General features: G+C 37.6%; 2 protein-coding genes across 4 annotated transcripts in view; one reads left to right on the top strand and one right to left on the bottom strand.

The window, feature by feature from the left end:
- Gdi2 (GDP dissociation inhibitor 2) overlaps nt 1-909 on the top strand; it is a 44,480-nt gene extending 43,571 nt beyond the window's left edge. Inside the window, exon 11 of the mRNA XM_004648988.3 lies at nt 34-909. Coding sequence (XP_004649045.2) covers nt 34-123 — 90 coding nt within the window. The 3' untranslated portion in view covers nt 124-909. The remainder of the gene's footprint in view (nt 1-33) is intronic.
- Nucleotides 910-2,724: 1,815 nt separating this feature from the next.
- Fam208b (family with sequence similarity 208 member B) overlaps nt 2,725-24,132 on the bottom strand; it is a 90,090-nt gene continuing 68,682 nt past the window's right edge. For 2 of the 3 annotated variants that reach the window (XM_023719757.1, XM_023719758.1), the window contains exons 12-19: nt 22,598-23,027; nt 17,020-20,856; nt 9,571-9,696; nt 8,608-8,761; nt 7,359-7,464; nt 4,326-4,507; nt 3,671-3,782; nt 2,725-3,330 (exon numbers count right to left, since the gene is read on the bottom strand). In XM_023719757.1, the coding sequence (XP_023575525.1) occupies nt 3,327-3,330; nt 3,671-3,782; nt 4,326-4,507; nt 7,359-7,464; nt 8,608-8,761; nt 9,571-9,696; nt 17,020-20,856; nt 22,598-23,027 (4,951 nt within the window). In that variant the 3' untranslated portion in view covers nt 2,725-3,326. Of the gene's footprint in view, nt 3,331-3,666; nt 3,783-4,325; nt 4,508-7,358; nt 7,465-8,607; nt 8,762-9,570; nt 9,697-17,019; nt 20,857-22,597; nt 23,028-24,132 lie in introns of those variants that run through there. The other variant, XM_012515610.2, reaches the window with a different exon arrangement.

Here is a 24,132-nt window from a genome sequence, read left to right as displayed (position 1 = left end):
GCTACAACTCACTTTGAGACAACCTGTGATGACATTAAAGACATCTATAAAAGGATGACAGGATCTGAGTTTGACTTTGAGGAAATGAAGCGCAAGAAAAATGACATTTATGGGGAAGACTAACAGCAGTAAATGTTAATATCTAATTAGGACAGATTTAAAATTTGGCAAATAATACATATTGTATGAAATCAATATTGTAAGGCCTGCTTTTGTAATCACAATGGAGATTGAAGATTGCTATACCAGTTAATATTCCCCTTCATCTCTCTAATCTTAAGTATTAACTTTTCATGGAGTGGCTATACAGATGGACTGGTTACCATTCTGTTCAGTTTAACCAAGCTGGCTTTTTTCTAGTGAAGGAAGTTTTAAAACGGTCATGATACCAATACAGAACATGATACTGTATTTGTATCTTTTAATCAGTGTAGATTTTGCAGTTTTGTGCTTCAGCTGCTCAAGAGGTGTATCCATACAATGCGTGCTGTGCCATCTTGACATTAAGGAGATTCTAAATTGAATATTCTCTACTTTTGCACAGCATCCGTACATTTTCCCTATATACATATTTTGTGTTATGTCAAATAATTATGGGCAGGGCCCACATACTGTGGCCACAAGTTTGGTTCTTGTGGATGTGTACTTCTAACCAGACTCCAGACTAAGGGAGTGTATGGGGAAAGCCAGTCAGTAACTGTTAACCTAGGAAAACTGAGAACAGGGGAAATAAACCTATCTATAAAGCAGGCAAAATGTAGAACCATCTTTTGTATCCCAGGTGCGGCTTCTTCGATGGACCAAGCTGCAATGCAGTATTGATTTGACAGAGCCTCTATTTCAATGTCTGTCTCAAAATGGCTCCAAATGATTTCTGTACTGCAGAATAAAGCCAAACTCTGGAAACCACTGCTGTCTGTACATGGTTCTGTTGCGTTACGACTGTGAGGGCCACTACACAGCTGCTGCACATGGCATTGGAGAGCGGAGAGAGACGCCAGAGCCAGATATGCACAAGAGCCGGGGGAGCACTTGATCCCTATCCTCCAACTTTGGTGTGAGAAGACCCACATTTTAATCTTGACAGAACATGATTGCTAAGACACTTTTTGGTAAAGTGTATGTGTGGTTCTGGAATTGAACTCAGAGCCTTCACACTGAACATTCTAAGTACCTTTTGTTTGCAGACAGGTCCTTGCAGAGTTGCCCAGGCTGGGCTCCAGGTTGTGATCCTCCTGTCTGAGCTTTCCCAGAGTGCTGGGATTACAGGTGTGTGCCACCATGCCCGGCGTGGTCTTGGTAATCTCAGCAATGGTATAGAGCAAGTGTTTTCCTTGTGAAACAAATAAAAGTTACTGCCGTGGGTAAATGCTGTTTATGGCAGCAATTATGATTTTTTTTTCAGGTGCAATAATACTTTAGTGACCAGGTACTTTAAATGATAAAACTAGTTTTTGCTGGTACTATTTCTCCTTCAGTGTTAAGCCTCACTCTATGTGTTTGTTCACCATTCTTAAAATGTGAAGTATGAAGGGGAAATAGGGGACCTGCTAAATGGAATAGAGATGGTAATTTAGTGTGTTACTCAGTCTGTGTGACTAATGCAGAGTACCTCAGCTTCTGTTAAGAGACATTTTGAGGCCTGGAAAAGGGGGGGGGGACCCTCTGTGGTGTACTGTAGAAGCCAACAGCATCTCATTACAGTGACAATCCAGAGTATCTCTGGACTTCAGATGGCAATCACTACTTTATCTACATGAGAAAATTATGTTTCATTGTGATCTTTAATGTTAGCAAAGGCATGAGCTGAATTATTAATAAGTGAAAAGCATTAAAGAGACTAAAACATTTTCATATGCTTTAAAATACTTAATAAACAACATGCCTGGCCTGAAGAGCACAAAGATGAAGGTATAATCCTCTGATGAAGTTCAGGGGAGACATGGTATCATATAGTAAATTATTAAAATGGCAGCTTGGGGAGACTGGTGTGGTGCACACCTGTAATCCCAGCGTTCTGGAGGCCAAGGCAGGAAGATGGTTGTGAGTTGAGACCAGCCTGGGCTACAAAGTGAGTACAAGGCCACCCTGAACCAGCAAGACCCTGTCTCAAAAAAAAAGGAGCTTGGAAGGCATATAGCCCACTGGCATAAGCGGCTACCTGGCAAGTGCAAGGGCCTAAGTTTGAACCCCAGTACTGCCAAAAAACCCAAAAAGGCAGACAGGAAATGGAAAAGGTTGGCCTTTTGGGTAAATTGAGTTATAACGAGTGTCAAGTAGACAATACTAGGTGGTAGATGCTTAACGCTTTTCTTAGTAATTATTTCAAAATAATTTACTATACCAACCAGTTATGGTCCTCTTACTAATTTTTGTTCTAGGGGAAATACTGGGAAATATTGTTGGTGAAAAGTGTCAGTGGTTTGATAAATACAGTAAAACTGGTACTTCTGAACAGTTAAATGGATGCACAGCCTTATAAAGAGGGTACTTGAAATTTCCTGTCTGTAGCTGGTTATTTCAGTGTACCTGACTTTGAGAGTCAGCTCAGAGGAAACTAGCTCAACAGAAGCCAAGCCAAAGGGCTGTACTGGTAGGAATTCCCAGGACGCCAGTTAATCCTGAAGTTGCTAAGACGTTTCATACAAGTTTAATTTTTGCTCTAAAATTACTACAGAAAGAATTATTTTTAAAAGTTGTTTTTATTAAAAAAAGAAAGCCATTATAAAAACTGCTCCAAATAGATACTATGCATCTCTTACAAATAGTTTTGTTTTAAAGATTGCTGTAGAAATTACTTCTAATATCATAAATAAATGATTCTCAAGTGGTTGATTTTTTGTAGTGTAGTATTAAGAACTAAGTGGAAAAGTTTATAAATGGGTATCATTTAGAAAAAGGTATGTAGTGTTGCTTGTTTAACAGCAAAACCATTTAAAAGTGCAGTTTTTTATAGCGTGGTAAAACTGAAAACACCACACAAGCACTTTGAATGCTTTTTTGACATTAACATGCAAAAACAGCTAAGTGTCAAAATACTTCTGCTCCAACTAAATAAATATGTTGCAAAATTCTTGATCAGTTTATAGCTCTGAAAACATAATGTTTGAAAAAAAAAATAAAGTATTCAACACTGCAAACCCAAATCTAATGGCAACTGTCACTTTAAAAGGCATTACAGCAAAATATAAAAATAAAGGAAAACATCAAGATGTAGCACACAGAGTTTGCAAATACGAGGAGACTGTTGGTTTTTTTTTTTTTAAATCGGAGGAAAATACTGTTGTTGGTGAGCATCCTCCACATGTAGGCATGTTCCAGCTAAATCACCTGTAAAACAAAATTGGTAAGACAAAATGAACAAGAAATATTTTACAAACAGGATTCTACATCTAATGCGGCAAACTAAACAGTTTATGCATAGTATTAAGGTTACATTGTACTGTGTCCTTGCAAGCCAGGACAACCAACCTACTTTGCATTACTACTGATAATCTCATTAGTGGTAATTAAGGAAGCTAATAGTATTTCCATGCTTAAAAAAATGTGAAAATATAGCATGGTGCATAACGTGAAGAGCAGTTGTTGAATAACTTTCCCACAGATACACCTACATGTCTGGTACCAACAACTCAAAACTGCACTGGAGTTCTATAGAAAGTATTCTTACCAATAGCTACTTCTAAATGGAGCTGCTACTTTTTGTATGTTCTCAATGAAGTGATTTATATCTGTAGCAAGGATTCCATTGTTACCAAAGACTTCACTGGAGATATGCTTATCTATAAAGAAGAAAAACTGGTTTGCAAAATGTTATTAATTCACATTTTCTGAAGTAGCAGTTTAAGGAAAAATCTTTAGGGTGCCTCATTAATGTGTAAGGTGAGGAAGAGAAGAAAACCTGTGTAGTTCAGACACAAAGATAAATTTGGGAGCTGCTGCACGCATGGTGGGTGATGGAAGAAACTGAAAACTGCTAACTGACCTACTTCTGTAATTATTTAAGTAAGACTAAAGAAGCCTGGTCAAGAGTAACAAAACATGATAAACAAGTACTTACAGAAGCAGATGAAACTTATTAGAGGACTAGCAACTATTCAAGTTACTACTACTATTAACTGCAAAAGTAAGTAGCATTAACTAGTAGTAACTACATATACCTGGGTAGTTTCCTCTGGTTTTATGTGCATGTCAAAACATACCACATTGTTTTTGACTGCCGGCTGTGGGATTGGGATTTCTGCACATACACGAGGGATTCAATGACTTTATTTGGAAAGACATTTCTAGAGCACTGAAATTTAGAATTCAGGCTGTGAATTTACCTGTTAGAAAGATAGCAAATCTGGCATCCACATGCTGAATTTGTAGGTTTATCAAACATTTTAAACTGTCTGCTTTTGTTTGTGACTGAGAGTCACAGTGGTGATAGGGAAGCAATTCAATGATATTTGCACTCTGGTATGATCTCAATATTAAGTTCTTTTTATGAGCAACTGAATCCATTCTGTGGAAAAACAGGAATGTTAACAACCAGACTCACAATATAATTGCGTCACCCATTTATGTATTTTTTTTTTAATCTTTTTTTTTTTTTTTTTTTGGCAGAACCGGGGATTGAACTCAGATCCTTGAGTTTGCCAGTCAAGTGCTTATCCTACTGAGCCATCTCCCCGGCCCCCTCCATTTATGTATTTTTTACATCTTAACATCTACATGTTTTTGTTTCTAGGAATTTTTCTTTTATTTTGTGTTGAAACACTCAAGCTCATAAAAGGATCCTGCTCTTAATGTTTTTCATGAAACACTTGGGAGTCCTGAGTGTCACTGTGCAGTCAGTAAGTTGCTTCAAGATGTTACTACTGTTGTCACTCCTTTGTATATACAGGTTGTAGACTGGACTTGGCTCACTCCACAGCAGAGAGGTATCACACGTATACCTACTATCACTTCAAACCACATGAGTTGGCAAGTCTTTTACTGACTTCTAGAGGACGTTTTTGCATGAAATATTTGTCTAGTAGTGGTTTTTTTTTTAAATTTTATTTTAGGGAAGGGTCTACAGGGTGTTCAGGGTCTCACTGCTAGATCAGACTTGCAGTGATCTACCTGTTTACAGCCTCCCAAGAGCTGGGATTACAGGTGCGCACCACCACATCCAGTAGTGGATTTCTTTAATCATCTACACAACCAGATGTGGTGATACACCCATGTAATCCCAGCATTTGGGAGGCTGAGGTAGGAGAATTGTGTGCTCAATTACTGGCCCACACAAGGCCATCATGAACTGCACTGCGAGACTGTCTCAAAAACAAACATTTGTACATATATTCTATAATGAACTAATCACCAACTTCATTAAATTTAGGCATTGGCCAGAATTTTCTTAAGTTTTCATCTCCCTCAAAATCGTGTTGTTATATACCTTTTTAAAATTCCTTTAAGAATATGCATCCTACATTTAATAAATTTCATCTATTCTTATCAGTGAAAACTGCTTTCTTTGCTGTTAACTAGCCTCCAAAGGAAAGCTTCTGAAATTTTGTTTTTTACCACTGAGTTACATTCTCGTATTCCTTCTCCTCCTTTTTTTGGTGGAATTAGGGATTGAACGCAGGCCTTTGCGCTTGTCAGGCAAGCACTTATTCTACTGAGTCTTCTCCCCAGCCCCAAAGATACTGATGGTCAACTTAGTATTTTTTTTGTTTTGTGCGGTACCGGGGATCAAACTCAGGACCCTGCGCTTGCCAGACAGGTGCTTATTCTACTGAGTTATCTCCCTGGCCCTCCTATCCCCTTTATTTTTTTTTTTTTTGGTGGAACCGGGGATTGAACTCAGGTCCTTGCGTTTGCCAGGGAAGCACTTATTCCACTGAGCCATCTCTCCAGCCCCTCCCCTTTAAAAAAGTATTAAGATGGTCTAAGTTGCTCAGGCTAGCCTCAAGCTTGGCCATCCTCCTGCTTCAGCCTACTGAGCTACTGAGACTGCAGGTGAGTACCTATCCACTCCTTTCTTCCTTTGAAGGAAAGTCACAAATATTACAGTTTTAGCTATATTTGTTCTTAGTTTGTTGAAGAAAGCAGTATATTAAAACGGGTGTCTATAGAGGTGAACATTTTGGGGTTGAAGACCAGATTCAAAATTAATTGCTTGGCCATCAACAATTTTACTGTTTTCTAGGTGCTTCAACTTCTGTATTATGAAAAGAGAATTTACTACCTACCACCTAGGGATGAAGGTGAATGCCGTGGCTAATATAAAATACCAGTGCTTGACATTTTCACCAATTAGTGGCTTGTCCAATCTATCCTTTTCAAGATTATCTACACGGCCAGGTTCCTTTCAGAGTGGAGGCATGCCTTGGGTAACAAGGAACCCCCCCAACACCCCAATTCTCTTTGGCTGAAGAATCAAAATTTTCTTCTTTAAAAAATGGCTGCTTTCCCAGGGGCTGGGGTTCAATCCCACCCTGGCCTGCCACCCTGGCCTCACCCCTGGGGTGCACTGAGACTGCAACTAAGACTGGGCATGGTGAGTGCCTGTAATCCCAGTTCTTAGTAGGCTGAACACAGGTGGATCACTACAAGTCCAATCTACATAGTGAGACCCTGTAGACCATGTTGACCCTTACTAAAAAAATACAAAACTAAAAATGGCTGCTTAAGATGTAAAGAAGTCTATTTGTAGCCTCTGATTTAACGGTAAAGCTACATTAAGGTCAGATTCTAGTTTCTTTTTCCACTCTCTATGTAACCAACAATTTATTTTTTTTATCTTTTGGTATTTTTAGGGAAGGGTCTACAGGGTGTTTAGGGGCTCACTACTAGATCGGATTCATAGTGATCTGCCTGTTTACAGCCTCCCAAGAACTGGGATTACAGGTGCACACCACCACACCCAGCCTCAATTACCATTTCAGTACGCCCCAGAGGCAGGGCCAATAATTTAATATCTTAATATTTACAATACCCCTAATACATCCATCAGGCCCATAGTTTTATTCATATATAAGTATAAATTATATATAATATATAGTTTTAATTATATATAGACATAATTTTTTAAATACTTTATGGTAGTAGAGGCTGTACCTTAAGTATATGAAAATTTTATGACACCTAAGTTTGATTTTTATTATAGAGAAGTACTTGGCTCAATTACTGTTACAATATACAGGTTTCTTCTTCAATGCCCTACTACAAAAAGAAAATGATACTTAACCAGGAGACCTGTTTAGTGATAAAGGTGACTTCTGTTCCAGTATCTTTCATCTGCCTGTAGCACTTGCAGTGAAATGAGCCTAGTGCATGTGGAGCCTGAGGGCAGTTTCAACCCCCGTCCCATACAAAGTTCTTACCTTAGACCTTCCTTTAGTTTTTTATTTTCTCTGTAGTGAAGCAACCACTTCCATCTTCCATGTCCATTTAGTTTTTCCAGGATTTTGACAATTTCCTTTAGCTGAGCTATAAATTTAGTAAGAGATGTTTTTGATGGCTGATGCAAAGTCTAGTAATCACTTGTAAAAAAGCAGTCTGTTGAGTACATTACCACTATTGCCACTGAGAACTGTACAGCTCTCACAAGGGCACAACCCGTGGCCTGTTGGCTCATCCTACCTGCCCCCGCTACAAATTGCAGGAGAGTATGGTAGCTACCAGCAGTTAGAGCTCTGACTGGATAAGCCGTGTGATGGATCAGAAGGGGATTAATCCAGTGCAGCACAGAAAAGGTGGCTGAGGTTTCTAAAGGTAGAATGTATAAACATTTTTAATCCCAGTTTCCAAGAATTCATGGAGGTTACGGTTCATCATTCTTCTGATCCAAAATGCTTTCCACATTGAGTTCTAATGTGATCAGAGTTAGGACTTATTTGCATTATATGTAAAAATGCCTGCACTGAGAGAAGTAAAATCTGTGAGAGTGTTCAAGGAGATGATAAAACACTGATTTTAAGAAGTTTTTACATCAAAACGTTTCATTAAAAAAATTAGTAGCTTATTAAATCTAAAGATAAGGTTGGAAACAGCTCAGTGGTGTAGGTATTGCCTAGTATGAGGCCCTGAATTATATTCCCCAGCACTATTCATTAATAAAATAAATCTAAGATTCACTAAAAAAAAAAAAAAAAAAAAAGAAGTTTTTAGATGTCTGCGATACCAACAAGATGGCATGGACAATGCCATTGGAAATGGAGAACAACTAATTCTTGTTTTTTCTTTTTGTACCAGGGCCTTGTGCTTGCCAGGCAAGTGCTGTGCTGTTGAGTCACATCCCTAGTCTGAAAAGAGCTAATTCTAAGCAAAAACTTTCATATGTGGCTTACTTGGTTTAGCAAGTAAAGGAGTTAAATATGAAACATCTCTCCCTAAAATCTGTACGAGTGTGAAGGAAGGTGAGATAACCAGCTAAAAAGAGGCTAAGAGCTCTACTATAAGAGAAAAAAAAAATACTTAGTATAGTACCTTGCAGATACTAAGTCTTCAATAGGCAGTAGCTCATATTCTTTAAAGGGTTATCTTTTTGATGAAATAGTGGGATCAATGGGTGAGGAGAAACTGACATGACTAGGATCTGCATGAAACGAGAATAGAAAATGAAAGACCAACCTAATGTAATAGTTTCTAGTATTCTATCATCTGATACCACAAAGCCCCCTGTGCGAAACAGCTCTTGGTGTGTGTCATTGAGAACATCTTCAGGGTCATCTACACCAGCAAAGATGACACCAGGCAGGTGCTTCAGCATCAGCAGAGAAGGAATCTGTTAGACATAAAGGGTCCCCATGAAGACAAGTACATCTATTCAAAGATTTAAAGCTTTAAAATAGTTTTAACCAGGGCTACTGCCTGGTATCCTGGCCAGGCATAGAATATTTTTCAGTTTATCATCTGTAGTTACAAACAAATGAAAATTTTAAAAATTTTCCTAAAGGCTAGAAATAAGGATTCATGACTGGGAGAGTGCATCTGAGGTTTTGGGTTCCTGTAAAGAAACCACCCATGATACAAACAGCATCATTTTGCCTCCAGGCGCATGTAGTAGCCTGACAACAGCAGCAGGATAATGTATCTAGCCTATATCCACAAGCTGGATCTTCCTGAGCCAAGCAATTACATTTTATCAATTACTAAGAAAAAGTTCACATGTCCTTTGTATGTATGTTTGTTAATGGGGACTCCACCCAGGGCTTTTGAACTAAGCTTTAACCCTAGTCTTTATTTTTTGAGATGGGATATCTCTAAGTCACCACGTTGCTCAGGCAACTTGTGATCTTCCTGTCTCAACTTCACAGACTGCTAGAATTGGTGTTTACCACCATGCCTAATTCTTACTAGTCCAACTTTTTAAAACAAGGGAATGATTTACCTCAAGTGAGAAAATTTAGGAGTCTCTCACCTCTTTTCATAGTTCTGAGTTAATACGAGCAGATTCTTACTATCTTAAGGTGCAATGGTACTATATGTGTGCCATATGTGTAAGGTCCTTCTCTATGCAGACAAGTTTGATACTGCAGAACAATTCCAGTGCTGGAACATATATCTTTGTATGAAGGATATCTGCAAACTCACCTCATGCAAATGTGATGATATATCTTCATTTCTGATGATGACTACTAGAGTATCAAGCATTCTGTGAAAAGCTTGACAGAAATGCTGAGGTTCAGTTTCTGTATGGCCTCCTTTCCTCAGAATGCTCTGAAAGATTCACAAGTGGCCATTACTAAAAGAGGATACTTGCATAGAACTTTTAGTTTATTAAAAACCCATTATAAAAGCAAATCCTATTTACTGAATTAGATCCTAACAAGGCAACATAAATAGTAATTTGTTTTATTACTAAGTTTTATACATTTAAAAATGACTCTCAGCTACAATAACTGGATTCAGAATTGTATTTTAAAAGTAGTGTAGTTTGTAACACATAGTAACAAGATTATAAAATGCCAAAGTTGATTAAAAAAAAAAAAAAAAACAAGAAAAACCCAAAACTAATCTATGTGAGTTTCACTTTAGGGATGCCATATATTTACATTTAAAATACCACGTCCATTGAGGCCAGCCTGGGCTACTTTGTGATTTGAAGGCCAGCCTGCACTACAGAGCAAAAGCCACCTTTAGTCATAACTTATACAGAACTTTAAAACATTATACCTATCCATTCCTTTATCAGCAGTGGGGAATGATTTTGGAGAGAATCAACAGTTCTTAGGAAATTACATCTTTAAGTAAGATGAGTGATAGTTTAAACTGCATGTTACAAAGCACTGCTGTGACAGTTCCCTACCATTACCCTAAAGAGCTCTCCAATATGAATCCTCACTGGCAATGTCTATTTGGGTAATCAATGTACTAGGTCAATTCTCCTGTGACTCTGAAGGATTCTTGGTTTCCACAGCCTCAACTATACCCAAAACATTATCTGACCATTGTGCATATTTGAAAAAAAATATTACTTTGTCCTAAGAGCTTCAAACAATAAATTTACCTATCTCTTTATCACAACAGACCCCATGATTTTCAAAGAAATTTGTACAAAATTTCTTTAACAAACAGCCCAATATTTAAATTTAACTCTTTGGCTGTCACTTGTTTTACTAGTAAAACATTAGAATGAATATTTTTTCATCAAATCCTGTGATTTCAATAGTAATAAAGAACCTTGACGATCTTATCATTCCTGTTACCATTAATTATGTGTCAGGACTCTCTAGGTCAGAAGAATCATCAAGAATATTTCTGAGCTCTTAAAAATTTTTTGCTCTTGATATTATTGTCAAGCTTATTTTAGGATGTGTTCACTTTGTCACCTGAAGTTCAATCCTTTAAAAAAATTATTTTTATTTAAAAATTTTAAAATATCATTTATTTATTTCACTAGTTAATTAGTACAGGGTCTTGCTACACAGCTCAGACTCCTAGTTATCCTCCTGTCTCAGTCTCCCCCTGGCTGGGATTACAGGCATGTGCCACCACACCCAGTTTTGGGGCTGGCATGGTGCACCCAGGATTTCAGGGCCAGCGTGGCAAGTGGTACTGGGGATTAAACCCAGGTCCTTGTCTTGTCAGGCAGGTGCTTAGACCGCTGAGCTATCTCCTCAGTGCCTGAAGTTCAATTTTAACTTTGCACAAAATCTGTTACTGTTATAAACAAACAAGTATAACTAGAAGTACCTAACTACAAATAAAATAGCACTGCTGTGATCTTCCTACAAAAACCACTATCACCTGCTCTGGAAAGGAAGTGAAAACTAAGATTATTTGTTTTTCTGTTGCTTTTGAGATGGAAACAAAAAACCCAAGTATTTTATTTACTATGGCAAAATAGTATGTTTTCATGATGCTACTCAGCTGACTCCTCGTTCCTGACTCATCACCACACAACAGGGTATAGGATTTGTAATTAACAAAATTAACTTTAAGAAAGAAAACAGATTAACTTTCAGCCTGCTTCTGGAGGCCAGGCACCTTCAGAAAGACTGAAGTATTTTATCTTTTCAACTACACTGTTTACCAGCACGGCAAGGAACCTGGAACAAAGACCATGAGGTAGGGATAAGAAGAAACCAAACCCAGCAGCCATTTATTCAGAGCCTTGGAGAACAAAATATACCTGGTAGCAGGAGGTGTGTATATGGGGAACATTTTATGTTAAAGAACAGATTCTATACATGTGGAAAAACATTAAATCGTTGTCTCAGTTTTTCTTCTCTCATTGCTGGGACAAATACCCAACACTCAAAATAGGAAAGGGAAGATTTATTTAGCTCACAGTTAATGGAGGTTTTAGTCCATACTCAGCTGGCTCCAAGGCAGAGTGGCACATGGCAGAGAGCAACTTTTTGCTGTACCTCAAAAAGCAGAGCAGGGGAGGGGTAGCAGCTCAGGCAGCTAGCTAGCCTTTTAACCCTCCTTACACTGTCATGCAAATTACCTGCTCCAGGGCAGGTGTACCATCCACACCCACAATAATCAATCAATTACAACTCCAGAAGCTGCCCATGAGGACATGAGGCTGTGTGTGTGTGTGTGTGTGTGTGTGTGTGTGTGTGTGTGTGTGAATTAGACACAAACCATAACAATCATTTAACATCATACTTAAATGACCCAAAGTAGTAGCCATTTCATAGAAGAATAAATGTAACACACAATGGAATGCTGCATATTAGACCTGTTACCTGCCATTTTCCTAATTCTTCATTTGCAGAACAGATTACTCTAAAATGCAAAAATGCTGTTACTCATCTTTTAAAAGTATTTTTAAATGACTTCAGGATAAAGTCTACAAGTTCATGTGACTTATTGAGGCTCTTCCTAACATGCTCTTCTTCTCATCTCTAAAATCATCTCCTGTAGTAAAGTCTACATTTAGTTGTACTGATCAACCCTGCTTCCCCCAGCGTCTGTCCATTCCACTGACCTATCCAGAAGCTTTCCCAGGCTCCACACTCACTCACTAGGTTCTGTTGCCCAGCATGATTTCTTCTACTGCAGACTGAGCCCTTTTTAACTACTCATGCTGGCCAGACTTCCAGCTCACAAATTCTGTGTTCTTCTTCAAGAACCTTGTGTGTTTGCCAGGTTCACATCTGACTGTGAACAGCAGGGCATGTCAAGAAACATGTAACCAGCATGCCAAGTAGGAGTCTATTGGGCCAAGCACTGAGAGGGGCTGTGCTAATTGGAGTCAGTGGACAAGGCCTGTGTGTAACAGCAACAGCATATGCAATCTTACCTGCTTGGACCCTGAACTTGCATTTATGAAGTACATTTTACAAAATTCATTGATGTATAGTTCAACTAAAATTGATGTAAATTTTTATTTTTTGAATATTTACAAACTTAAATGAATATAACAATAAAAATTGTCTAAAATAAATATGAAGAACAAAAAAAAAAAAAAAAAAAGAAACATGTAACCAGTTCTGTGACTTTTGCAGAGGCCTCATTTGATGTGGTCCTGTCATGGTGCACCTTAAGGGCACTCACTGCAAAGTGCACTATACACATTCTTCATCAGACTTTATATAAACATTCTTAGATGCCAAGTGGGAGTTAAACAAAATTCTGCAGCAAGTATACCTGCAAGGACTTACCATGCAGCACATCCTCTGGAATGTCACCAAAGGTGCTGACATGATGAAGTATGAAATAACCTAGTGAGGCGTTTAGAACCGGTGCACTTCATGATTAGCTCCACATCACTTACTTAGGAAAGACCTCCTGAACCAGGATGATCATCTTAAAACATTGGCAGAACACAGCATCACAATACTCACTACAGCTGTATATTGATTTGTATGATTCTTTTATTAGTATTTTCCTCATCCTGTTAAAGATCATAAGCAACATCAAAACAAAAAGGCAACATTTCTTCCCCACTCAGCATATGCTGGGACACTAAAAGAACACAATTAGAAAAAGCTGCTAGTGTCTGAAAGGAACTTTCAGTTAGCCAGGGTTGGAGAAAACAGCAGCTGGCATACTTGGGACCCAGCTCTGGGCAAGAGCTCCAGGCACTGGGGTCTGATTATGGGGCAGTGGGAGTGGAAAATGTCTACACAGTCAGGAAAAGAGGATTCAGCTTTCTTATACAAAACAGTTTCAACCATGAAAAAGGAAGGCTAGCAACATACATTGTATTATCTATCGTGGCTCTTTGTGCTGAGGGGAACTAGTAATAGTAATACTTAGTGGCATAGGGTTCACTTGTTCCCCAGGTCCTGCATCTAAGTGCTGTTTTTCACTAGAAAGACTCACAGCTTCTTGGAGAAATGGCTAACTCCAAGGTTGGGGTAAAGAAAATACAGAAGAATTCTCAAACATCATGTTGCATTGCAAAGTAAGGAAGTACCCAAAGAATTATGGAGACATCAAAAGGACACAGAAGCCAGCTTAATGTTACTCCCACTGGCTGGGTCTGAGATAATTTTTTTTTTCTTTTTTAAAGTACATATGGTTTTTTGTTTTGTTTTGGGATAATTTCAGTGTCAAAAAAAGGAAGGCACAGATAGCAAGCCTTTGAGTACAACATATATAGATTATAGTCCACAGTAACACAAGTAAGCAAATGAGTGAATGAGAGAGGAGATGTCTATCCTGCATTAGAATGCCAATTAACAAATGTAAAATGATGGAACTAGAGTAATACCACATGGCAACCAACAATCACAGTAACTGATTCAGATAAGAATCAACAGATCTTAAATCAGATGGGTTAAATTCTGAAGAACTGTATTATTTATATAGTCTCAAGTACCTTCTCACTTGTTAATTACTTAGTGGCAACTACAACATGCTTATTAACTTTAACATTAAGAGACCTGAGAGATATTATCTTAATCAAGCAAAAAATGCTAATACATCAATAAGGAGACAAACAGACCTAAGGTGCCTCAATAAAATGTACCAAGAGACTAGAGTATCAGATCTTGTCTAAAAAGCACAAATAATAAGAAAATAGCATATCAACACAAACTGAAGGAAATTTTACAAAATAACTGGCCTTACAATCTTCAAAACTGTCATCATCATAAAAGTAATGGGAGAGAAACTATTTCAGATTGAAGACATGACCACACTGCAATCTGTGGAATAGATGGTCATGTTGGATTAGTGTTAACTTCCTGATATTTATGGTTGCACTGTGATTATATAGAACAGTACTCTGCACACAGGTAATGTGATTTTACAGATGGTTCAGAAATGTTAGTGGTAAGCAATGTGGGAAGGCTTTTAGTATACAAGGTTATTGTAAAATACATGAAAGAATTCAGTGGGGAGAAACCCTATGAATGTAAACCGTGTGGGAAAGCTTTTAGTATACAAAGACACTGTAAAAGACATGAAAGAATTCACAATGGGGAGAAGCGCTATGTATGGAAACAGTGTGGGAAAGCTTTTAGTCTACACAAAAATTGTAAAACAAATGAAAGAAGTCATACTGGCAAAAACCCCTATGTATGTAAGCACTGTGGTAAAGCTTTCCTCACATATTGTGACTGTCAGAAACATGAAACAGTGCATACAAGATAGAAAATCCGTGTATGTCAGCAATATGGGAAAGTTTGTGGTTTTTTTTTGGCGGAACCAGGGATTGAACTCAGGCCCTTGCACTTGCCAGGGAAGCGCTTATTCCACTGAGCCATCTCCCCGGCCCGTACTTTTTTTGGCGGGGGGAAAGTTTTTAATACAAAAGATTATTGTAAACTACATTCTAACACAACAAGGAAAATTATAAACAGTGAGAGAAAGCTTTTTTATACATCGTTATTATAAAGTATATGAAAAAACAAACACTGGGGAAAATGCCTGTGTATATAAGCAATGTAAACTTATATAAAAAGTACTTTTTAAACACATGAAGTCTCATGGAAGAAAAATTTGTATATATATGAAAGGTGGCAAAGCTTTCAGTACAGCTGGTAATTGTAAAAGACACAAAAGAGCTCCCACTTGACATGAATTCCATATATGAAAGCAATGTGTGAAAGCGTTCATCATACCTGGTGTTTGCAAAAGACAAAATAACTCATACTGGACAGAAACCATATGTGTGTAAAATGTATGGGCAAGCATTATTATCATTATTATTTGGGTCAATAACTGGAGAGAAAGTTTATGAGCTTAGTTTGATAATCCTGTGAAAGTTTCTCAAGTAGTGGAAGCATATACGACTAATTAATACAATATGCTTGATGCAAGTACTTCATAAAAATGCAGTCCCAAATAAAAATGTCCTAATGCACATATATTATGTATTTTTTTTTAGAAAGTCACTTAAGTATCTGGATTATGTTTCTACAGTATTTATTCTATATTGAACTGGCATAATTAGATATTTTTATATGTCTGGACTTAATACATGGTGTCTTTTAATTAAGCATGTTGAAGTGAAAAATATTTTTTATTTTCAATTGGAGTTAGTAAGTTTTGCTTTGTCTTTAAAATTAGGAGGTATAGACCATAAAAATTAATTTTCTTGATTACTTTTTGTTAATTGTCAGATTCTCTCTACGCTTGTTTCAGATTTTTGGTGTCTATATTCTGTGTAACAACAGATATTTTTCAATTTGATGCCATATTTTATATTAAGATATATATATTTATTCATAAAAAAAAAGAAATGTTAGTACTAGGATACTTAGATAAGAGGTACTATTTCTGCAACCTTTGTGTAAATTTGAAGTTACTTAAAGTGTTGTCCCTCAAGGGCTGGGAAGACAGATTAGTGGTCTAAGCACCTGCCTGGCAAGCATAAGGACCAGGGTTTGATCCTGGTACAGCATGCCAAGCACGTGCACCCTGCTTCCGGGTGCACCCTGCCAGCCACCAAAACTGGGTGTGGTGGCACATACCTGTAACCCCAGCACTGGGGAGACTGAGACAAGAGGATCACTGAATCCAAGCTGTGTAGTAAGACCCTGTACCAAATAAATAAATGATTAAAAAAAATTTAAAGTGTTGTCTCTCAAATATAGGAATCTAGTAAACTGAGAAGATAGAATGAAAAAGCTAATGGTACATCAAAAACAGATTCTGGCTGCTCCAAAGTCAAGATTTCACCATAGTTACATCACTTAAGTTTAAGGATCATGTATGTAGGCACAAAAATATCAGTTGTTCTAATAATCAAATATACAATAACATATCATTAGCCAAACGAAGTCCCTCTCAGTGATCCATACTATAGGAACAAAGATAATTTTTGAAAAAAAAAAATCTGTGTATCAATAGTAGAAATACATTTATATTTATACTAGATTAAAAGCATGCTTACACTGGTAAGTTTTTGTGATAACTAGTTATTGCATTAATTCTGGAACATCATGTGAACATTCAAATATAGTAAAATGGGGGCCCTTATAAAAAAAACTATGTAGTTAAAAAGATGGAGCCATGAAACCTAAATAGCACCTCATACCACTTCATTATGAAGCTCAAACTGCATTTATTACTTCTAAAATATAATTAAAAGGCAATCAAGATAATATAAAATGTAAGAATAAGCTGGTACTTTACCTTTGTTCTTGAAAAGAATAGTTTGTCTTCTGTTTCAACAAGGTAGAAGAAGAAGGGACTCTTACATGCCTTTTTCAGAACACTATTTAGCTTGGTATGCAAACTGGCACACAAGTCTGTAACTATATCTTCATAAGAGGCAGACTGTCTTCGGAAAGATGGATTCATCTCTTGGTATATGGCTTCTTCAGAAGCCCTACTTAACTCTTTATTCTGCAAATCAGCATGGTTGCTGTTCATTATTACCTTATTAAACTCAGCATATTCATTAAGAATAAGTGAAATATCATTCCGAGATTCTTTTGAAGTACTGTTGTATTTCAGTTTGTTTAGATGGAATGAAACATTCTGGTTTCTCTGAGAATTTGTAAGATTTCTACTGTGACTATATCCTTCCTTACAAAATGATGCGGTACTGTCCACATCACTGGGTATACGGCTTCTCTTGTACTGACTCTGTTGTTGGGAAAAATTGGCATCAGAATGCAAAACTGTTACTAGAATGGGGCTTCTGCTCCTGGGTGTAGGATGTAGAACTAGAGGCTCAGACATTTTTGTCAAAGGGAAATCTCGCAGTGAAATTTGCAGAGGTAAGTCAGGTTGTCGAGAGCCTTCCTTCTTCACTACTTGTTTCATCTTATGTGTAAAACGCAGATACTCCAGATCTAAAGTGTTCTGTGTAGGGTTATCTGTCACTTGCCAAGTGCTTGTCCAGGAGCTGAGCAGGCCCCAGTTTATAGTGAAACTAGGGCACCTTTTAACTCTATGCAAAGTTCTTGTCATGTCTTTGAATTCTCTTGTTACGGTAAAGTTATCATAATTCCTGGGGATACCATGGAAATCTCGGATTTGGACATAACGTGGCACACACTTATCTGCTTTCTCTAATCCAGTGACCCAGCTGCTGGGAGTGCTGCTGATCTCCAGTCCTTGAACTTCATTAGAATAGTCACGAGCTTCATTATCACTGTTGTTTAAGCTGCTGAGAGAGTCATAATCATCTTCTGTAGCATGTTCATTCTTCCTAGTATAACTTCTCAAAATGCCAGAATTCTCCATATCTAATCTGGGATTTCCACAGTCATCAAGGGAGTCTTCATCAGACTCTCCAGAAAGCAGTTCACATCGTATGTCAGGATTCATACTCATGTCTACATTTCTGCCCATGGCGTCAGAATCCATGTCATCCTTGTGCCTCTTGCTGGCGCTCTTCCTGTCAATATGCTCTTTAGAAACTCCAAAAGTAAGAATTTCAACAGATTCTGGAACACAGGCCGCAAAAGGTTCTTCACTGATGCTTTCACTGGTGTGTATGGTATTTTTGTAAGAACATGCATCAGAGGGCAAAAACTCATCTTTCGACAGCTCTTTTACTTCACATACAGATGTACCTGACAGTGTGTGGACTGTTTCTTGTTCACTTTCTGTAAAAGTTGTGGAGTTAGGCTGAAGGCTGATGGTACCCAGATCTGTATCTTTTTGATGTAATTCATTTTCAGTTTTACTATTCCCAAGCAGACTGGCCATTCTGATGACTGATATCTCCTGTGTCTGAAACCCTAGCCCTATACTTTCTGGTCTCGTACACTGTGTGAATGCACCACTATCTGAGGCAGAACCAAACTCTGGGATCTCTGGATGCAGATGTGCCTGCTTGGCACCAATTTCATCAGCAGAGGGAGCATTCATAAACTTAACCTGAATGCAACTGCCACCATCTGTTTTCAAGTCACTATCATACAGATTTCTTTTAATGCTTTCAGGGCTGCCCTGTTCTTTTAATGATAGACCCACTGTTCCACTTAGAGCAGTTGTAGAAACCAATGTGTCAACCAAAGACTTATTTTCAATAGTCTTTCTAGAACTAAATGGGGGTTGGTTGGACTCTGAGACAAGATGTTTTAAGCTCAAATTTTTACTCTCTCTGTTAATCAGCTGCAATGGATTTCCTGATTTTACTTGTTTTTCAAGAGAAGGCTTGAAGTTATTTCCGTAACTGGCAACAAAGGCAGCGTCATTTAACTCTGGGTCATGGCACTGTACCTTATCTGAGAAAGACAAACCTTCACTGTGTTCACTTGGAGCAATTTCCTCAGTTGTTTTATCAGGAAGTATTAGTCTATCTTTTGTTCTTGGATGATTCGTTAATATTAGAGGCATTTGAGCAGAGAGCTGGCTCTTTGGTAGTTGAGTTAAGTTCTTTCCTCCCACTAGGGGGTTAGGACCAACAAAAGAATTTTCTTTTTCTGTTACAGCTAAATCTTCTGACTCAATCTGGGAGAATTTGTTACTTTTTTCACACTGTGTACCATGAAGTTTTAAACTACTTTGAGGGACAGCCTGAGAGGACCAAGTTTCTTCAGTTGGTATGAGGGGATCAGGACTAGAAGCTGGTGACACTTCTTCAATTAAAGAATTAAAGGGAAAGTCAGAAGTAGTATTAATTTTCTCCCCAATCTCAAGGGTACAATTTTGTTTAGGAAGTATTAAAGTAATTGATTGTATACTATCACCTTTTCTCTCCTTGTTTTCTAGTGGTTCTTTTGACACTGTAGAATAAGATGAAATTGCACTGGCTGAATTCATTTCCCTTTTTTCTATGAGTGTCATCTCTTCTGGCTCAGTTATTTCAACTATATCCTGAAGTCCTACATTTGATCCTGGAGCCTCCTGAAGTTGCTCTGCTTCCTTAGCTGGCACTTTCCCCCTGGGACTTGTAGGTGGAGATATTGTTAGAGTCAGGTCAATATCAGAATTTTCTTCTTGTAACTCTAGGCTGACCTCCTGCCCATTCATAGACAAATTGGTTTGTTCAGCAAAGACTGAACTAAATGATTCCAAATTCATATTTTCACAGCTTAAACTACTTTTGTTATTCTTTAGTTCTAAAGAGTCATCAGATACATTTCTTTTTGGTGAGACAGGATCATGGGAATACCTTTTTCCTAAAGAGGCAGAAGCTGATGGTAAGACTTCTTCAACCTGTGATGGCTCTATTATCTCTTCTGAAGATATGCTAAAGAGATTTTGAGCCTGTGGACAGACATCTTGAGAGCGTTTTATTTCTTCACTGGGTGATGGATAACTAGAATGTTTAACTAACGATAATGCCTCCATTATCAGTGCTTTATCATATGATGGTGATGAGATAGGTAGAGGCATCTCTTTCTGTAAAGAAAGCTGTTCTTCGTCAGGTGTCTCTCTTTTTCCCGAAGAGGCAGAAAGGTACATAGTGCTTTTCTGTCCTGATACTGCTAGAGATGGAATGTCCCTAACACTTTCAGTTTGTGTCTCTTCCAATGAAGACAGAGTATGTCCATTATTTGTAGCAGGTGACACTTTCTTAACTGATTCACTACTAAAGGCTGTAAGATTCTCAACTCTACTTACTTTTGTATGTACTGGTACACAGGCATTATTTTCTAAAGTGAAAGTAACTGGTTCTAGATTAATCACCACATATTCCATATTATCATCTGTACTTTCCAAGGAGGACTGGCATTCACTGTGCACAGGGCTGCGATGCTGGATAACATCCTTTAATGCACTTGTGTTTGTCTGCACTGCTGAACGCAAATTATCAACTCTGCTTTCAAGATGGCTGTAAACAGACTTTCTACACATCTCTGGCTGACTGCTGGACTCACTGTAAGTCTTGGTGAATGTGGGTTGTGTGCCAGTGTTATAAGAAATCATTCTTTTGCTATCAAGTGACTGAAAAGATTTATCTTCATCAGAAATAAAAGGTCCATTAGTTTGAGTATTTCCAGTAACAGAAAGTAGATTAGAAGCTTCTAGTTTATCTGTAGATTCTTCCTTAGCTTTCCCTCCAATTATCTGAAATGAGAAAAGTACACAAGACAAGAGTCAAGCAGATCCTAACAGTGGAAGAGATAAGGACTAATTTTAGTTTGTGTTTGTTCTTAGGAATCTTCTACTCTGTAGGAATAGAGATGAAGCAAACCTCTGGTTTTGAGTCATTAGCTCAGGGGCTTGCCCATGCTAACCAAGCACTCTACCAATGAGCTTCAAACACAGCCTGTAATTTTTCTTCTGTAAAACTATACACAAATTAGAAGCCAGGTGTGGTGGGGGGATTGGCAAAAAAAAGTATACGTGGATTAGAGAGCCAAAACTTTAATTTCACAGCTTATTTTTGTTGTTGTTGCTTGCTTGTGTGAATATGTAGTTTCACTACGTAGTTCAGGTCTCACTATAATTCAGTCTGGCCTGGAACTCAAGGCAACCCTCTTGCCTCAGCCTCCAGAGTTCTGAGATCTCAGGGGTACACCATCACACCTGATCTTGTTTTGATTTTGTAAGACAGGGTTTTCCTATGTAGTTCAGGCTGGCCTTACCAGGTAACCCAGCCTTGCCTTGAACTCGTGGCAAGGTTCCTGCCTCAGCCTCCCAAGTGGTGGGATTACAGGTGTGCATCACCACACCCAGTTACAGCCTATTTTTTTTTCCATAATTTTATTGACAGACAAATAGCAATGAGACAATTTCAAATCAAACTGGTAGGACAGTTTCAATAATTAACACATTGCATACTGTCTTCCTAGTCAGCCTATTTTTTGAAATAATCCTTTTTGAAGAAAGTGGCTAGACCACTGACAAGTGAAGACCTGAAATGCATCATCTTTGCTACATAGTGTCTCACTTTAAAATGTAGCACTAGAATGGTACTCAACTTGCTGAGATTACAAAATAATTTAAATCCAAGAATAACTTTTTTTGAACATCAGTTTTCAATTATTACAAGTACAATGTCATCTGTTAATTTCCCATGAGACAGAGTAAATTAATTACTTAAAATAATTGCTTTTAGTAAATAAAGGTTCCTTATCTCTTATCTGTCTTCTCTATTTTAAAAACTGAGATAATTCTCACTTGAATAACCCTTATTCCACAGAGCAACAGAAAATTTATCAGTATGGTTTACAATCATAAATTAAAGAACTTAAATATAGCAAGTAGAATTTAGTCTAAATATTAGTAAAACCACCCCCAGACAACACGATAATCTGACAAACACTGTTTCGCTTTGTTTAAAACTTTCAGCCTGGTCTTGTCTAGAATATGATAATCATACAGTTCATCATACCTCTAGAATGTTTGGAACATACATTAAATCTCTTATTAAAAATATTTCTGCTTCAGCTGGATGTGTTGGTGTCAGCCTGTAATACCGCACTGATTGCAAGTTTGAGCCCAGCCTAGGCAACTTAGTGAGCCCCTATCTCAAAATTGAAGAAAAAAAAGAAAAAGCTGAGGAGTTAACTTAGTGCAAAGAAATCCCCAGTACCACAAAATCAAAACCACCATGATGGGCTCCCAGATCTGAGCCCTGTGATCACTTTCTACTCTTCATTTTTCAGTTAGGATGGGAGATAAAGCACCTGCAGGCAATCAGATTAACACTTTCGTGAAAACTAAATTTTTGGCATGAAAATCCTTTAGCTGTGGGGTTCACTTTCTCAACATAAAACAGTATCTTCCTTTAAATGTGATCTTACATTTTAAAAAAGGACATTTGTTCAAAAATAATGCTAGCACTTACAGTATTCAACCTTACCTCATTATTACAAGAACAGATGAAATTCTGACTCTCTGAGCTATCTGCATGATACTCTGTTGCAAAAGTTTCCTTTTGTTCATTGTGTACACAGAGTTCCAATGCTCTGGAAGATGGAAGTTTAATGAGAGGCAGCAAGGAGTTGGGACCACGGAAGGATACTTCATCACCATGACCTCTGGACATTTCATTAGTCTCCAATAGAGGGTCTACCAAACATCTTTCCACACTGGAGGATTCCTCAATTTCAGTGAGTTCAAAACATTCTAATGTGCTATTTAGAGACACATATTTTGCAGGGTTGCTGTGTTCTACCACTTTTCGGGATGACTGTATGACTTCATTGCGATTTCTGCGCAATAGAGCTACCCACATATGAAGTACAAGCTTTGTTTCTTCCACATTCTCAGGTAAATTGATGTTCCAGGGCCTGAAATTAAAATAAAAAAAAACAAAAAAAACCAGAAAAGTTAAAATGGGTATTTTAGTTGATAATTATAAAAAGTGCTACCTTATGAACTAGTTTGGTATTCATTTTTATTTTAAATATTATAAATAAGAGACAATAAGATGATATAATAATTAAGTCTAACCCATTCCATTATTTTAACCCAGCTCTTTAAAAGGGAAGCAATAATCAAAACACATGACTTCTTTTACAAATCACAAAACCTGTGTGACAGAACTATGATCTGAACATCAGTCTCTTGATTCCTAGTCTAACATTTGTCTTTTATACTTACCAGCTCTTTGGAGACAGTATACTCATATACACATAACAATTTTATCAACTACCCAAAACCTCATCACTTTTATTTTGCTGACTGTAGCTAACTCATTTGTTTTCCATTATTTTTTGTGTCTCTCTTCTAATAGTTGGATAAGTTGTACAGAGTATATTTCTCTAGGCAATTGAACAGAATTACAATATTTTCAGATTACAGTCCTCAACAGTATCTTGAAACCATGATGGGCGATACCAAACATTTCTGGCCTCTGAGAGATAAAAGGATAGCAGACAGCTAAAGTGGGGTGAGTGCAGATTGAGATACAGTTAAAAAGAATTAAGACTAAGAAAATAACAATCTACATGTGTACACATGAAACTAAGAATAAACATGTACAAGGAAAGAAGTCTACAAAGACCTGCGAAGTCCATTAGTCACATGTGAAATAGTTCATAGTAGGTAACTAAATATCATTCCATAATGTCATCATGCTAATGCTTTTTGCTAATAGTGATTGTTCCTATTTATTACAACAGGCTAGGCATTATAAAAAGTCTAAGATAGGTAAAAGCTTCAGAATATAAATCCATACTTAAAAAGTATTATCCACAAACTGTCATCCTCCACTGACATCACACAGGAATTTGTTAGAAAAGTGGAATCTCAGAGCTCACTTGAGACTAACTGCACCAGTTTTTTTTTTTTTTTTTTTTATTAGAGAGAGAGAGAGAGAGAGAGAGGTGTGTGGCCAGCTCAGCCCACCAGGGGGCGGGCTGGCTGGCATGTGGTGCTGGGGGATTGAACCGC

This window comes from Octodon degus, unplaced genomic scaffold (assembly GCF_000260255.1).
Source record: "Octodon degus isolate 3935 unplaced genomic scaffold, OctDeg1.0 scaffold00071, whole genome shotgun sequence".
Taxonomy (NCBI): Eukaryota; Metazoa; Chordata; class Mammalia; order Rodentia; family Octodontidae; genus Octodon; species Octodon degus.
This window is presented reverse-complemented; position numbering and strand designations above follow the sequence as displayed.